We start from the raw sequence: 17,740 nt of genomic DNA, 5'->3' as shown, positions 1-17,740 counted from the left end.
GGGTTGGGTTGGGAGCATTGCAAGTAGGGAAGACAGAATTCATGAAGTTTCTCAGGTTGGAAGTTGGAGGACCGGGAGTAGGTTTGGTATCCCTTGGATCTGAAATGACACTAGTGTGGCTGGAATGCAGAGAGGGAGGAGTGGAGTTGCACAGGAAGTAGAGAAGTTGGCAGGGCTTCCTGAATATCCTTGTAATACAAGTTCCCAAATCCTTAAGATTCATTACTTTTAATTAGGGGGGAAAATAGAGATTGATTTGTAGCTTGAAAACATGAAAAAAAAGTTGGTGAGTTGGCATATAATTGGCTCATCTGTAACAGAGGGAAGTTAGTGTTGCATTGGGAAAGAATGTAGGCTTTGGAGTTAGAACTAAGTTCGTCCCTGCTGTGCTTCTTAATGGTTGTTGTGGCCCTGGGTAAGCTACTAAACATCTCTGAGCCTCTGTTTCACCATCTGTAAAATGGAGATAGTGATGTCCCTTTACTGTGAGAATGAAATTAAATCAAGTACATATATAAAGCACTTAGCAAAGGGCCTGGTTCAGACTAAATGGTCAGTAAACTATATCTGCTGCTGTTACTACTAATCTTCTTTCTCCTCAAGGCAGAAAGGCAACAGCCAGATTGTTTGTAAAATGTGAGCCAAATGAACCTGATGGACATACTAAAGCTTGCACAAACTGACATGCCTGTAGTCATTTTAGACTATATCATATGAGGAGTTATCCGTGAAAGGGTAGGAGTCTTTGAATTTGTCCCCATGATAGTTGAAAAAGCCAGAAAAAATCTTTTGATAACAGAAGATTTGTATGTACTGTTGGAAAACTGGCTGTGCATTTCAAAGAAAAACAATAACGTAATAGTAAATTCACTATGAAAAGCCATAATATTATAGAGCACTTTGTAGCCTTTTCAGAGAATATCCTATAATTATAGTAAAATAAAGGCTTGGGAAGAAGGACTCTCTGAAAATGCTGACATAAAATCTTAAAAACAGAGGCTTTCTTTTATTTTACAAGTAATTCTCTAGTTAGCGCAAGCAAGAGAAACCGTTTGGGATAAACTGTCATGTATGTGTCTGTGGTTCACTTTATTATTAATATAGAAATACAGTAAAATTTTACCATAACACAAAAAAATGAAGTCCTATTTTTGGAGGATAATGAAGCAATTCCTAGTTAGCTACTTGGGTGTTCTGAGTATGGGGAAGCCAATCATCATTGTGTTTTTATCCCAATTCAGGTTACTGGGGCATTTATTTGAATGCTAGTGACATGTCAAAGAATTTTAATAATGATAGTGAAGATTTTTTGGGAAGAGAAAATTGCTTGGGGAAAAAATACTTTGTCCTTTGATTTCGTTATTTCATAGAAAAATGCAATGTGTATGGCTAAACTTTTTTGACTGATCCATAAGAAGAGATAATTTTAGTTTTTGAACATTATATAAAAATAAGAAACTAAAAACTTCTTTGAAGCAATGCGCATTCCAATATTTTCTGTTATGTGCTATTTCAATTTTTTTTTCTTTTTAAATTTTTTTTTTAAACGTTTTTATTTATTTTTGAGACAGGGAGAGACAGAGCATGAACGGGGGAGGGTCAGAGAGAGGGAGACGCAGAATCTGAAACAGGCTCCAGGCTCTGAGCTGTCAGCACAGAGCCCGACGCGGGGCTCGAACTCATGGACCGTGAGATCATGACCTGAGCCGAAGTCGGCCGCTTAACCAACTGAGCCACCCAGGTGCCCCTGCTATTTCAATTTGAAAGAAAATATGTAGTTTACTACACTAACTTTATGACCTTATAACAGTAACAGTTGCAGTTTGAAAAACAGTGCATCAAATGATGGTGTTAAGTGAACTTCAGAAGGGAATTCCAGGTTATTCCAGTAGTAGAAGATGAGCACAATTTTTCCAGTGGTATATCCCATGCCATTAATCATAGATGATTAATAGGTGCCAACTCCACATCATTTGGCTGCATGGGATGGTCTTTTAAGAGAGGGTGCAGGGGAGGGAGGGAGGAAACTGTATATGCATGAACTCTCACTGAAGGATACTTAAGAATTTAATAATAATATGAGTTGGGGCACCTGGCTGGTGTGGTTGGTGGAACATGTGGCTCTTGATCTTTGGAGCGTAAGTTCGAGCCCCATGTTGTTTGGGTGTGGAGATTACTTAAAAAAAAAAATCTTAAAAAAATAACATGAATTGCTTGAGGGATAGAGAACTGGGTATCTTTGGGTGGAGGTAGTAGTGATAAAACACTTTAAATACCGTATTTCATTTTCAGTTTTTAAAAATTTGAGTTACTTGAACATATTTATTCTATAAATATAAATTTAAAATAAATTCTGCTTCTACATTATTAGAGAAAAAAGAAGGTAGGAGGACTCCCATATGGATCAGGGTTTGGCAGTAAAGATTACTGTGATAGATTAACAGTGTTTTTCGCAGGAGTGGGCGGGGGGGGGGGGGTACAGCCTTTATGCTCTGTTTGCTGCCCCTGATCTAGATGAGTTACACTGAACAGTACTATTAAAGAATGTTAAATTGACTCACTAAGAAGGGTTAATTTGTATCCCATTCTCTGCTTATTGTAGGGGGTCGTACACTTTAGAAATTTTTGTTTTCAGTAGAACATGGCTAATTTGAACATTTCAGTGCTTAAAGTAGACATTTTAAAAAAATTTAACTTAGAAATAATTTCAAATTTACAGAAAAGTTGTATAAATAAGAATAACACAAATAATACCTATTTCCAGATTTACCTTTTGTTAACATTTTAGTCCATTTACTTTATTGTTTTTATCTGCCTACCTATTTATCTGACTTATCTTTGTCTAAGTCATTTGAGATAAACTTAAAATACCATGTCCCTTTATTCCTAACTTCTAAGTGTATTTTCTAAGATTAGGGATACACTTCTACTTAACTACGGTACAGGTATCAGCTCTAGTATCAGAGATACCACACTTTACTGCCTGCCTTCCATTTTTATCAGTTGACCCGGCATGTCCTTTATAGCATTCCTTCCCCCAACCCCCTTTCCCCACTCCTGCCCTGGCACAGGATCCAGATTAGGGTTACCTAACCCTATTGCATTTAGTTGTGTCTCTTTAGCTTTTGATCAGAAACATTTACATAGTCTTTATGTCTTTTTTATAACATTGAAAATTTTAAAGACTATAGGCCCCCCCCTTTTAAATAGAATCTTGATATTCTTTCATGATTAGATTCAGATTATGCGTTCTTGGCTAGAATACTACATACTATATATATATAGAGAGAGAGATATATATAGATAGATATATATGTATCATATATATGTATATATATGATATAGATCTATATGTATCATATATGTATATGTATATCATATAAGTATATATATGATACATATAGATCTATATCATATACATACATTACATATACACATTTAATACTACGTAGCTGATATGTCTTTCTGAGGATATCACACCTAAAGGCACAGGAGGTCCATCTGCCCATCATTAGTAATGTTGGAATACTCAGTCAAGATGTTGTCTAGTGTCTGCTGTATAATAAATATTTTCCCCTTGCAACAAATAAGCAATCAATGGGAAGACATTTTAAAACCATGCAAAATTTCCTACCCCTCACCAAAATTTCCCCCTAGATTCAGCATTCATTGATTGTCCTTCCTTGCCCTACTGTGTTGGTGCAAAATGCTGATTTTTCCAGTTCTAGCACTACCTCCACATTTACTAGTTGGTGCTCAGCATTCTGCTGTAAGCAAGAGTTCTCCTTTCTACCCTATTTATTTTATTTGTTGTTGTTATAAACTCATAAATTACTCTTATTTACCCTGTGGTTCATAATTCATTATGATGTGAAGTAGAACATTTGATTGTGGAGTCACTGGATGACTTCAGAAGCTCAGTGACCACCCTGAAATTGTGTGCCAAGTTTTGTGTTGTTTGCACATCTGAGGAGAGTGTCCATAACTTTAATCGGAATCTCTAGAGTTCTTGATTCGAACAGTATTAGGTTCCACTAGGTTGAATAGTTAAACCTTAAGCTATGTGTAACCCTTGCATATTTGTATATTCTTTCCCCGGCTTTCTACCCCCAATGTTAAATGACTGAAGTGTTAGAATTATAGTGTGTGTCTATCTTTAGGTACAATTACATTTTTTTGGTTTACTGTTTTTAACTGCAACTGAAAGTAGAATTATATTTTGGTTTCTTTAATTTTTTTTGCTAGAATATATAATGAATGTTAATATCTTCATTGCCACTGTAGCAGCAGTTTACGGTGTATAGAACCAGTCTTTTGAAGCAACGAATTACTTTGATTTAATTTGAAATTTTAAAACCAATGTTTTTTACACTGTAGTTTTATTAGCTCTCTGGGAGTGAGCTACATGATGTTGTGCACTGAAAATTACCCAAATGTTCTGGCCTTCTCTTTCCTGGATGAGCTTCAGAAGGAGTTCATTACTACTTATAACATGATGAAGACAAATACTGCTGTCAGACCATACTGTTTCATTGAATTTGGTAAGGGCCTGATTTTTTTCCTTTTCATTGTCCTGTCTCCATCCAGTCATAAGCTATTTTTCATATAATACTGGGGGCCAGGGGAAAAACTCAGAAAATTCTGCTACCTTGCTTTTGATAGAATAATTTGACAGAGGGTCTATAAATTATGGGAACTTCTTCATGTAGGTGCCTATTAGAAAAAATTGTGTCTGAGCTGTGGAGAGGATTGTGATTATTGACACACAGAATTAATCCCAGAGGACAATTTTTCAATGAGAAATTTATAAGCCAGAGATTCAGAGTTCTGTGTTTATGTGATAATCTTTTATAGTCTGCTTAATGTAGAATGGAGGTTGGCAAACATTTGCTGGAAAGTACCAGATAGTACATATTTTAAGCTTTAAAGACCATATGGTCTCTGTCACAACTACTCAGCCCTGCCATTGTAGCTTGAAAGCAGCCATAGGCAATACATAAATGAATGAGTATATATTCCAATAAAACTTTATTTACATAAACAGCAGGCTTGATTTGGCCCATGGGCATTAGTTTACTTGACTCCTGGTGTAGGAGGAAAAGAAGTAAAACCAACTTGTAAATATGAAAGTAAAATTGGAAGATATTTCGAAAATGTCTTTTATTAAATTTATTTCTTCAAAACATACATTCTAATGGTGTAAGCAGTAAATAAGAAAACAGGTTCGTAAGAACATACAATTTACAGTGTATGTTCTTATGTAATTACAATTGGTAAATACTGATAAACTTTATATTTTATGAGATATGAAACCCTATAGAAATTAAGACTGATCTAAAATTAAAGAAAGCTGTTTTTGTTTTTTTTTTAAAAATTTAAAATAATTCTGTGAAGTGGATATAATAGTAGAAATGGTCTCACAGTCATTATTTTAAATTATTATTTTATTTATAATTATTAATTTCTAGAGTGAAAAATGGATGACCCCATGATATATTAACCATTAAACACAAATAATATTAGAATATTCCATGACAAACTGAATAGTTTTTGATAACAAATTAAACTGTTTATCTGCAGAATTTACTCCATTAACATCACACTCTCACACACTTTATTTAATAAACAAATGACTGCAAGGAAATTTATTTTTTATTTTACATAGATAACTTCATTCAGAGGACCAAGCAGCGATATAATAATCCCAGGTCTCTTTCAACAAAGATAAATCTGTCTGACATGCAGATGGAAATCAAGCTGAGGCCCCCTTATCAAATATCCATGTGTGAACTGGGGTCAGCCAATGGAGTCACATCTGCATTTTCTGTTGACTATAAAGGTGCTGGTAAGATTTCTTCTGGTGAGTTATGGATCTCAATTATTTCATTAAAAAAACAAACTTTAATAAGAACTGAATAACTCTTGAAAATGAATTACTTTTTTCCTAATATTTTAAAGCAAGTACCTGAGAGAGTATAGACATTTAAAGTAATTCTTTTTCCCAGTGTTTCATACAGTAATCCACCAGATATGTGACTAATCAGGAAAATACTTTTAAATAGCAATCTCAGATGAACTCTAAAGTTTTTCTAGAGATGAATAATTGTAATATGTTAATGTACATGTAAAGTGCTTTGCATTATGTCAAACTGAGTACATTCAAGGCCAGATTTCTTGACTACCACAGAAAATGGGATCATCTACTTAAACCTCCTCTTCCAAATAAGAAATACCATCCTTAACAGTTGTGACAGATTGAAAACTTCTGCTTAAAAATGGAAACCTCATTGTTGTATAAGGCAGCTTGTGCCATTGTTGAATTTCTTGTTTAAAAAATTCTTCATTATATTTTGAGCTAAAGTCTGTTCCCTGTAATATTGACCTGTTTGTCTAAGTTCTGTGACTTTTCCTTGCTTTTTAGCTATACCAGAAAATCACTTCAGAACTTTGAAATCAGCAACTCTGTCTCCTTTCTATCCTATTAGTAAGATCAACTCATATATAATCAGTTTCTTTAGCCTTTTGGCCTGTGACATTTTAAAACCTTCCGAACCTGGAAGTTTCCTCTGCATGTGCTTTAGTTTGTTAGTATTCTTCAAATGTGGCATTCAGGAATGAACACAACATTTCTTGGGCTGATTAATACAAATTATGGGAGAAAGAGGGATGCACATTTCACTAAAATAATCCACTCAGGAAACAGACCAGAAAACAGACCAGGAGAGAGGAGGTGGATCAGTATTCAGAGTTGTTACAATTCAGGGTTTTCTAAAATGCCCAGTTTCCAACAAAAAATTATAAGACATGCAGAGGAAGAGGAAAGTATAATCCATATACTAGGGGAAAAAAGCAGGCAATAGAAACTGCCTGTGAGACTAATCAGATGTCAGATTTAACAAAGACTTCGGAGTAGGCATTTTAACTATGTTCAAAGAACTAAAGGAAATTATGACTAAAGAAGTAAGGAAGGTATAACAATGATGTTATATCAAATAGACAATATCAATAAAGAGATAGAAATATAAAAAAATTTTTTTAATGTTTATTTATTTTTGAGAGAGACAGAGTTTAAGTGGGAGAGGGACAGAGAGAGAGAGGGAGACACAGAATCGGAAACAGGCTCCAGGCTCTGAGCTGTCAACACAGAGCCTGATGCGGGACTGGAACTCACAGACTGTGAGATCATGACCTGAGCCGAAGTTGGACGCCCAACTGACTGAACCACCCAGGTACCCCAAGAGATAGAAATTTTAAAGAAAAAGAACCAGGAAGAATTTCTGGAATTGAACAATACACCTGAAATAAAAAATTTACTAGTGGGGCTCAAGAGTAGATTTGAACTGGCAGAAGAAAGAATTAGCAGACTTGAAGATAGATCAATAGAGATTATTTAATCTAAAGAAAAGAGAAAAAAGAATGAAGAAAAATGAACCTCAGGAAAATATGGGGCACTTAAGCACACCAACATATGCATGATGGGAGAACCAGGAGAGGAGAGAAATAAAGAAGCAGAAACAGTATTTGAAGAAATAATAGCTAAAAAGTTTCGAAATTTACTCAAAAACGTGCTCCTCCAGGAAGTTCAATGAGTTCCAGATAACCATGCAAGAAATCCACAAATAGATGAATAATATTAAAAATGCTGAAAGACCAGAGCACCTGGGTGGCTCAGTTGGTTAAGCATCTGACTCGATTTCAGCTTGGGTCATGATCTCATGGTTGTAAGATTGAAACCCACCTCCACACTCAGCACACAGCCTGCTTAAGATTCTCTCTCTCCCTTCCTCTGCTCCTCTTCTCTGCTTATCCCCTCTCTCTCTCAAAAACAAAATGCTGGAAGACCAAGACAATGAGAAAATCTTGAAGGCAGCAAGAGAAAAACAACTTTTCACTTATAAGGAACCCCAATGAGATTAACAGCTGACTTCTCAACAGAAACAGTGGAGATCAGAAAGTCACAGGACAGCATGTTCAAAATGCTCAAAGGAACAAAAAAACTATCAGTCAAGAATCCTATGTACGACAAAGCTATCTTTTTGTTGTTGCTGTTTATTGTTTTTGAGAGAGAGTGCACGTGTGTGAGTAAGGGATAGGCAGAGAGAGAGGGAGAGCGAGAATCCCAAGCAAGTTCCATGCTTTTAGCACAGAACCTGAAACAGGGCTCAATCTTACGAACTGTGAAATCATGACCTGAGCTGAGATCGAGAGTTGGCCATTCAACTGACTGAGCCACCCAGGCACCCCAGCCAGCAAAGCTATCTTTCAAAAGTAAGGTGAAATAAAGACATTTGCAGATCAGCAGAAGCTGAGAGAATTTTTGCTGGCATACTCAAAAGAAATACTAAAGGAAGTTCTTCAGGCTGAAAGCAGGTGATCTAGACAATAATTTGAATCCACACCAAAAAAAAATCAAAGAGCAATAGTGAAGGTAATTATAAAAGACAGCTATTTTTCTTTTCTCTTTTGTTCACTGGTGTAAAAAGCAATCGTTTAAAACTGTATATAATGTATTATTGAGCCTGTAACATATAGAAATGAAATATATATTTTGCATAATAGCACAGAGGAGGTGGATGGGAGCAAAGGTGCATTAGGCTAAGGAAATGACTCCAGATGGTAATTTGAATACACAGGAACAAATGAAGAAAGCCATAAGTGATAATAATTCATATTAATAAAACTTACAAAAATATAATTGCTGTCCTTAGCTTCTTTGAAAGACATAAAATTATGTAATGTTATGACTATAACAGTGTATTTTGGTGTTTGTAATGTTTATAATACATATATCACAATACCACAGAAAGGGAAGAAAGAGGATAGAGCTATATAGGAGTAATGTTTCGATAGCTCATTGGAATTAAGTTAGTATAAATATTAAGCTGTTTCTGATAAGATGTATATGATAAGTACTAGAGTAGCCACTAAGCAAATCACTCAAAAAATAGTGAAAATCATTAAAAATATTAAAGTAATGCAGTATTCACTTAATGCAAGGTTAGCAGTAAAGGAGAAATAGAGCAAAGGACATGTGACATATAGAAGTAAGTAAAATGGCAGATGTAAATCCTCTATGTCAATAATAACTAATGTGATTGAATTTAAAAGTGTCACTGAATGAAACATTCCAATCAAAAGTTAGATATTATAAAAGTAGATTAGAAAAATAAAAAGAGATTGAAAGTAAAAGGAATAAAAAAGATACATAATGCAAATAGCAACCAATTGATGGAATGGCTTTTTGATAGTAGACAAAATAGACTTTAAGGCAAAAATTGCTACTGGAGATACAGAAGGACATTTTATAATGATAAATGATTAAGGTATAACAATTATAAATATATGTGCATTTAACAACAGAACTCCCAAATACGTGGCGCAAAACCTGCCAGAAATGAAGGGAGAAACAGTCAAACATAGTTGAAGGCTTAATATCCAACTTCCAATAATGGATGGAACTAGGCAGAAGATAAGGAAATAGAAGATTTGAACAACGCCATAAACCAACTGGGTCTAACAACTACAGAACACTCCATTCAACATTAGAAAATACATTTTTTTATATGGTTATTTTTGAGAGAGAGCATGTGTGTGTGGGGGAGAGAGCAAATCCCAAGCAGGCTCTGCACTGTCAGCACAGAGCCCAATGCGGGGCTCAGTCTCACAAACCTGAGATCATAACCTGAGCCGAAATCAAGAATTGGATGCTTAACTAACTGAGTCACCCAGGCACTCCTAAAAAATACATTCTTAATTGCACATGGAACATTCTCCTCTGAGATAGACTTTATGCTGAGCCAATTGAAAAAAAAAAACCTTCATAAAATTAACAGGTCAGGGGCGCCTGGGTGGCGCAGTCGGTTAAGCGTCCGACTTCAGCCAGGTCACGATCTCGCGGTCCGTGAGTTCGAGCCCCGCGTCAGGCTCTGGGCTGATGGCTCGGAGCCTGGAGCCTGTTTCCGATTCTGTGTCTCCCTCTCTCTCTGCTCCTCCCCCGTTCATGCTCTGTCTCTCTCTGTCCCAAAAATAAATAAAAAACGTTGAAAAAAAAAAAATTAAAAAAAAAAAAAATTAACAGGTCAAAGATAATACAGAGCAAGTTCTATAACTACAGTGGAATTAAATTAGAAATTAAGAGCAAAAAAGAATTTTGGAAACTCATAAGTATATGGAAATTAAACAATATATTCCTAAATAATGAATGGATTAAAGAAGAAATCGAAAGGGGGATTTATACCTGGAGATGAATGAAGGTGAAGACACAATATAATAAATTCTGAGATGTTGCTATAAGTTGTACTTAGAGGAAATTTTATAACTATCAATACCTGTATTTTTTAAAAAGGAAGATCTCAAGTGAATACTTTAACCATCTGCCTAAAGATACTGGAAAAAAGAAAAGCAAATTAAACCTAGAATAAGGAGGAGGAAGGAAATAATAAAGATTGGAGCAAAAATGAAAATGAAAAAGAAAATAGGATAGGAAAAATCAATAAAACCAAAAACTGGTACTTTGAAATGATTAACAAAACAAACTTTTAGCTAGATTGACCAATTAAAAAAAAAAAAAAAAGGAAAAAAGAAATTACTGGAACCAGAAATGAAAAAGGACATTTCTTTTGAAAGGATTTTAAAGGAACACTGTGAACAGCTGTATGCCAATGAATTAGACAACTTTGATGAAATGGACATATTTCTAGAGATACACTACTGAAACTGACTCAAGAAGAAATAAATAATCTGAATAGACTTAACAAGAAAGGGATTAAATTAGTAATAAATTACTGACAAAACCCTAGGCTGAAATGGCTTCACTGGAGCTTTTTACCAAACAGTTTAAGAATTAACCAATTCTTTACAAATTCTTCCAAAAAAATAGAAGAGTGGGAACACTTTTCAACCCATCTGTGAGGCCAATATTATCCTAATCCCAAACCAGATAAAGATATCACAAGAAAAGAAAACTACAGACTAATATCTCTTATGAATATGGACAGCAGTCCTCAACAAATGCTAGCAAACCAAATCCATCAACATACAAAAATGACTATGTACCATGACCAAGTGGGATTAATCCAGCAATGAAAGGTTGGTTTGACCTAAAAAATCAGTTAATGTAATACACAACAGTAATAAAATAAAAACCAAAAGCACATGATCATCTCAGTAGATCAAGAAAAAGCATTTGACAAAATCCAACAGACTTTCATTATTAAAAATACTCAACAAACTAGGAATAGAAAGAAACTTCTTCAACCAGATAAAAGGCATCTACAAAAAACCCACAGCTAGACTCATTACTTAATGGTGAAAAACTGATGCTTTCTTCTAAGATCAGGAACAAGATAACGATGTCTGCTCTTACTACTCCTATTCAACATGGTACTGGAGGTTCTAGACAGGGCAGTTAAGGAAGGAAAAGGAAGAAAAAAGCATCTGATTGCAAAGGAAGAACTAAAATAACTCTTCATATATGACATGATCTTGAATATAAAGAGTCCTAAAGAAGCCACTGAAAAACTATTAAAACCAGCGGTTTTAGCACGGTTGCAGGATACAAGATCAGTATATAAAAATCGACTGGATGCGACCGGGAAGATGGCGGCGTAGGAGGACGCTGGGCTCACCGCGCGTCCTGCTGATCACTTAGATTCCACCTACACCTGCCTAAAGAACCCAGAAAAGCGCCAGAGGATTAGCAGAATGGAGTCTCCAGAGCCAAGCGCAGACGAGAGGCCCACGGAAGAGGGTAGGAAGGGCGGCGAGGCGGTGCGAGCTCCACGGACTGGCGGGAGGGAGCCGGGGCGGAGGGGCGGCTCCCTGGCCAAGCGGAGCCCCCGAGTCTGGCTGGCAAAAGCGGAGGGGCCGGACGGACTGTGTTCCGACAGCAAGCGCGACTTAGCGTCTGGGAGGTCATAAGTTAACAGCTCTGCTCAGAAAGCGGGAAGGCTGGAGGACAAAGGGAGGGAGAGCTGCTGAGCCCCCGGACAGCAGAGCTCAGCTTGGCGGGGAACAAAGGCGCTCGCCAGCGCCATCTCCCCCGCCCATCCCCCAGCCAAAATCCCAAAGAGAACCAGTTCCTGCCAGGGAACTTGCTCGCTCCGCGCAAACACCCAACTCTGTGCTTCTGCGGAGCCAAACCTCCGGCAGCGGATCTGACTCCCTCCCGCTGCCACAGGGCCCCTCCTGAAGTGGATCACCTAAGGAGAAGTGAGCTAAGCCTGCCCCTCCTGCCCCCGTGCACCTTGCCTACCCACCCCAGCTAATACGCCAGATCCCCAGCACCACAAGCCTGGCAGTGTGCAAGTAGCCCAGACGGGCCACGCCACCCCACAGTGAATCCCGCCCCTAGGAGAGGGGAAGAGAAGGCACACACCAGTCTGACTGTGGCCCCAGCGGTGGGCTGGGGGCAGACATCAGGTCTGACTGCGGCCCCGCCCACCAACTCCAGTTATACACCACAGCACGGGGGAAGTGCCCTGCGGGTCTTCACCACTCCAGGGACTATCCATAATGACCAAACGGAAGAATTCCCCTCAGAAGAATCTCCAGGAAATAACAACAGCTAATGAACTGATCAAAAAGGATTTAAATAATATAACAGAAAGTGAATTTAGAATAGTAGTCATAAAATTAATCGCTGGGCTTGAAAACAGTATACAGGACAGCAGAGAATCTCTTGCCACAGAGATCAAGGGACTAAGGAACAGTCACCAGGAGCTGAAAAACGCTTTAAACGAAATGCAAAACAAAATGGAAACCACGACGGCTCGGATTGAAGAGGCAGAGGAGAGAATAGGTGAACTAGAAGATAAAGTTATGGAGAAAGAGGAAGCTGAAAGAAAGAGAGATAAAAAAATCCAGGAGTATGAGGGGAAAATTAGAGAACTAAGTGATACACTAAAAAGAAATAATATACGCATAATTGGTATCCCAGAGGAGGAAGAGAGAGGGAAAGGTGCTGAAGGGGTACTTGAAGAAATTATAGCTGAGAACTTCCCTGAACTGGGGAAGGAAAAAGGCATTGAAATCCAAGAGGCACAGAGAACTCCCTTCAGACGTAACTTGAATCGATCTTCTGCACGACATATCATAGTGAAACTGGCAAAATACAAGGATAAAGAGAAAATTCTGAAAGCAGCAAGGGATAAACGTGCCCTCACATATAAAGGGAGACCTATAAGACTCGTGACTGATCTCTCCTTTGAAACTTGGCAGGCCAGAAAGGCTTGGCACGATATCTTCAGTGTGCTAAACAGAAAAAATATGCAGCCGACAATCCTTTATCCAGCAAGTCTGTCATTTAGAATAGAAGGAGAGATAAAGGTCTTCCCAAACAAACAAAAACTGAAGGAATTTGTCACCATGAAACCAGCCCTACAAGAGATCCTAAGGGGGATCCTGTGAGACAAAGTACCAGAGACATCACTACAAGCATAAAACATACAGACATCACAATGACTCTAAACCCGTATCTTTCTATAATAACGCTGAATGTAAATGGATTAAATGCGCCAACCAAAAGACATAGGGTATCAGAATGGATAAAAAAACAAGACCCATCTATTTGCTGTCTACAAGAGACTCATTTGAGATCTGAGGACACCTTTAGATTGAGAGTGAGGGGATGGAGAACTATTTATCATGCTACTGGAAGCCAAAAGAAAGCTGGAGTAGCCATACTTACATCAGACAAACTAGACTTTAAATTAAAGGCTGTAACAAGAGATGAAGAAGGGCATTATATAATAATTACAGGGTCTATCCATCAGGAAGAGCTAACAATTATAAATGTCTATGCGCCAAATACCGGAGCCCCCAGATATATAAAACAATTACTCATAAACATAAGCAACCTTATTGATAAGAATGTGGTCATTGCAGGGGACTTTAACACCCCACTTACAGAAATGGATAGATCATCTAGACACACAGTCAATAAAGAAACAAGGGCCCTGAATGATACATTGGATCAGATGGACTTGACAGATATATTTAGAACTCTGCATCCCAAAGCAACAGAATATACTTTCTTCTCGAGTGCACATGGAACATTCTCCAAGATAGATCATATACTGGGTCACAAAACAGCCCTTCATAAGTTTACAAGAATTGAAATTATACCATGCATACTTTCAGACCACAATGCTATGAAGCTTGAAATCAACCACAGGAAAAAGTCTGGAAAACCTCCAAAAGCATGGAGGTTAAAGAACACCCTACTAACGAATGAGTGGGTCAACCAGGCAATTAGAGAAGAAATTAAAAAATATATGGAAACAAATGAAAATGAAAATACAACAATCCAAACGCTTTGGGACGCAGCGAAGGCAGTCCTGAGAGGAAAATACATTGCAATCCAGGCCTATCTCAAGAAACAAGAAAAATCCCAAATACAAAATCTAACAGCACACCTAAAGGAAATAGAAGCAGAACAGCAAAGGCAGCCTAAACCCAGCAGAAGAAGAGAAATAATAAAGATCAGAGCAGAAATAAACAATATAGAATCTAAAAAAACTGTAGAGCAGATCAACGAAACCAAGAGTTGGTTTTTTGAAAAAATAAACAAAATTGACAAACCTCTAGCCAGGCTTCTCAAAAAGAAAAGGGAGATGACCCAAATAGATAAAATCATGAATGAAAATGGAATTATTACAACCAATCCCTCAGAGATACAAACAATTATCAGGGAATACTATGAAAAATTATATGCCAACAAATTGGACAACCTGGAAGAAATGGACAAATTCCTAAACACCCACACTCTTCCAAAACTCAATCAGGAGGAAATAGAAAGCTTGAACAGACCCATAACCAGCGAAGAAATTGAATCGGTTATCAAGAATCTCCCAACAAATAAGAGTCCAGGACCAGATGGCTTCCCAGGGGAGTTCTACCAGATGTTTAAAGCAGAGATAATACCTATCCTTCTCAAGCTATTCCAAGAAATAGAAAGGGAAGGAAAACTTCCAGACTCATTCTATGAAGCCAGTATTACTTTGATTCCTAAACCAGACAGAGACCCAGTAAAAAAAGAGAACTACAGGCCAATATCTCTGATGAATATGGATGCAAAAATTCTCAATAAGATACTAGCAAATCGAATTCAACAGCATATAAAAAGAATTATTCACCATGATCAAGTGGGATTCATTCCTGGGATGCAGGGCTGGTTCAACATTCGCAAATTGATCAACGTGATGCATCACATTAGCAAAAAAAAAGAGAAGAACCATATGATCCTGTCAATCGATGCAGAAAAGGCCTTTGACAAAATCCAGCACCCTTTCTTAATAAAAACCCTTGAGAAAGTCGGGGTAGAAGGAACATACTTAAAGATCATAAAGGCCATTTATGAAAAGCCCACAGCTAACATCATCCTCAACGGGGAAAAACTGAGAGCTTTTTCCCTGAGATCAAGAACACGACAGGGATGCCCACTCTCACCGCTGTTGTTTAATATAGTGCTGGAAGTTCTAGCATCAGCAATCAGACAACAAAAGGAAATCAAAGGCATCAAAATTGGCAAAGATGAAGTCAAGCTTTCGCTTTTTGCAGATGACATGATATTATACATGGAAAATCCGATAGACTCCACCAAAAGTCTGCTAGAACTGACACATGAATTCAGCAAAGTTGCAGGATACAAAATCAATGTACAGAAATCAGTTGCATTCTTATACACGAACAATGAAGCAACAGAAAGACAAATAAAGAAACTGATCCCATTCACAATTGCACCAAGAAGCATAAAATACCTAGGAATAAATCTAACCAAAGATGTAAAAGATCTGTATGCTGAAAACTATAGAAAGCTTATGCAGGTAATTGAAGAAGATATAAAGAAATGGAAAGACATTCCCTGCTCATGGATTGGAAGAATAAATATTGTCAAAATGTCAATACTACCCAAAGCTATCTACACATTCAATGCAATCCCAATCAAAATTGCACCAGCATTCTTCTCGAAACTAGAACAAGCAATCCTAAAATTCATATGGAACCACAAAAGGCCCCAAATAGCCAAAGTCATTTTGAAGAAGAAGACCAAAGCAGGAGGCATCACAATCCCAGACTGTAGCCTCTACTACAAAGCTGTCATCATCAAGACAGCATGGTATTGGCATAAAAACAGACACATAGACCAATGGAATCGAATAGAAACCCCAGAACTAGACCCACAAATGTATGGCCAACTCATCTTTGACAAAGCAGGAAAGAACATCCAATGGAAAAAAGACAGTCTCTTTAACAAATGGTGCTGGGAGAACTGGACAGCAACATGCAGAAGGTTGAAACTAGACCACTTTCTCACACCATTCACAAAAATAAACTCAAAATGGATAAAGGACCTGAATGTGAGACAGGAAACCATCAAAACCTTAGAGGAGAAAGCAGGAAAAGACCTCTCTGACCTCAGCCGTAGCAATCTCTTACTCGGCACATCCCCAAAGGCAAGGGAATTAAAAGCAAAGGCAAGGGAATTAAAAGCAAAAGTGAATTACTGGGACCTTATGAAGATAAAAAGCTTCTGCACAGCAAAGGAAACAACCAACAAAACTAAAAGGCAACCAACGGAATGGGAAAAGATATTTGCAAATGACACATCGGACAAAGGGCTAGTATCCAAAATCTATAAAGAGCTCATCAAACTCCACACCCGAAAAACAAATAACCCAGTGAAGAAATGGGCAGAAAACATGAATAGACACTTCTCTAAAGAAGACATCCGGATGGCCAACAGGCACATTTAAAGATGTTCAACGTCGCTCCTTATCAGGGAAATACAAATCAAAACCACACTCAGATACCACCTCACGCCAGTCAGAGTGGCCAAAATGAACAAATCAGGAGACTACAGATGCTGGAGAGGATGTGGAGAAACGGGAACCCTCTTGCACTGTTGGTGGGAATGCAAATTGGTGCAGCCACTCTGGAAAGCAGTGTGGAGGTTCCTCAGAAAATTAAAAATAGACCTACCCTATGACCCAGCAATAGCACTGCTAGGAATTTATCCAAGGGATACAGGAGTACTGATGCATAGGGGCACTTGTACCCCAATGTTTATAGCAGCACTCTCAACAATAGCCAAATTATGGAAAGAGCCTAAATGTCCATCAACTGATGAATGGATAAAGAAATTGTGGTTTATATACACAATGGAATACTACGTGGCAATGAGAAAAAATGAAATATGGCCTTTGGTAGCAACGTGGATGGAACTGGAGAGTGTGATGCTAAGTGAAATAAGCCATACAGAGAAAGACAGATACCATATGGTTTCACTCTTATGTGGATCCTGAGAAACGTAACAGAAACCCATGGGGGAGGGGAAGAAAAAAAAAAAAAGAGGTTAGAGTGGGAGAGAGCCAAAGCATAAGAGACTGTTAAAAACTGAGAACAAACTGAGGGTTGATGGGGGGTGGGAGGGAGGGCAGGGTGGGTGATGGGTATTGAGGAGGGCACCTTTTGGGATGAGCACTGGGTGTTGTATGGAAACAAATTTGACAGTAAATTTCATATATTAAAAAAATAAAAAAATAAAAAAATAAAAAATCGACTGTATTCTGTATGCTACTAATGAACAATCTGAAAATGAAATTAAGAAAATCCGAGCAATTACTGATGAGACAAGACAGATTATACTTTCTATTGTTTGCAATTTAAAAGAAAGAAAATCCCTTACAATAAAACTACAAAACATAGAAATTAAAGAAAATCTAAGTTCATGGAAAGGGGT

The 17,740-nt window shown here is 37.6% G+C and overlaps 1 protein-coding gene across 4 annotated transcripts in view; it reads left to right on the top strand.

Annotated features, from left to right (window-relative positions):
- The window catches only part of SEC22A (SEC22 homolog A, vesicle trafficking protein), an 86,752-nt gene that overhangs the window by 15,868 nt on the left and 53,144 nt on the right, over window positions 1-17,740 (top strand). For all 4 annotated transcript variants that reach the window (XM_058731165.1, XM_058731164.1, XM_058731162.1 and 1 more), the window contains 2 exons: window positions 4,378-4,541; window positions 5,666-5,860. In XM_058731165.1, the coding sequence (XP_058587148.1) occupies window positions 4,378-4,541; window positions 5,666-5,860 (359 nt within the window). The remainder of the gene's footprint in view (window positions 1-4,377; window positions 4,542-5,665; window positions 5,861-17,740) is intronic.

The sequence above is a fragment of the Neofelis nebulosa genome, chromosome 5 (genome assembly GCF_028018385.1).
Source record: "Neofelis nebulosa isolate mNeoNeb1 chromosome 5, mNeoNeb1.pri, whole genome shotgun sequence".
NCBI lineage: Eukaryota > Metazoa > Chordata > Mammalia > Carnivora > Felidae > Neofelis > Neofelis nebulosa.
This window is presented reverse-complemented; position numbering and strand designations above follow the sequence as displayed.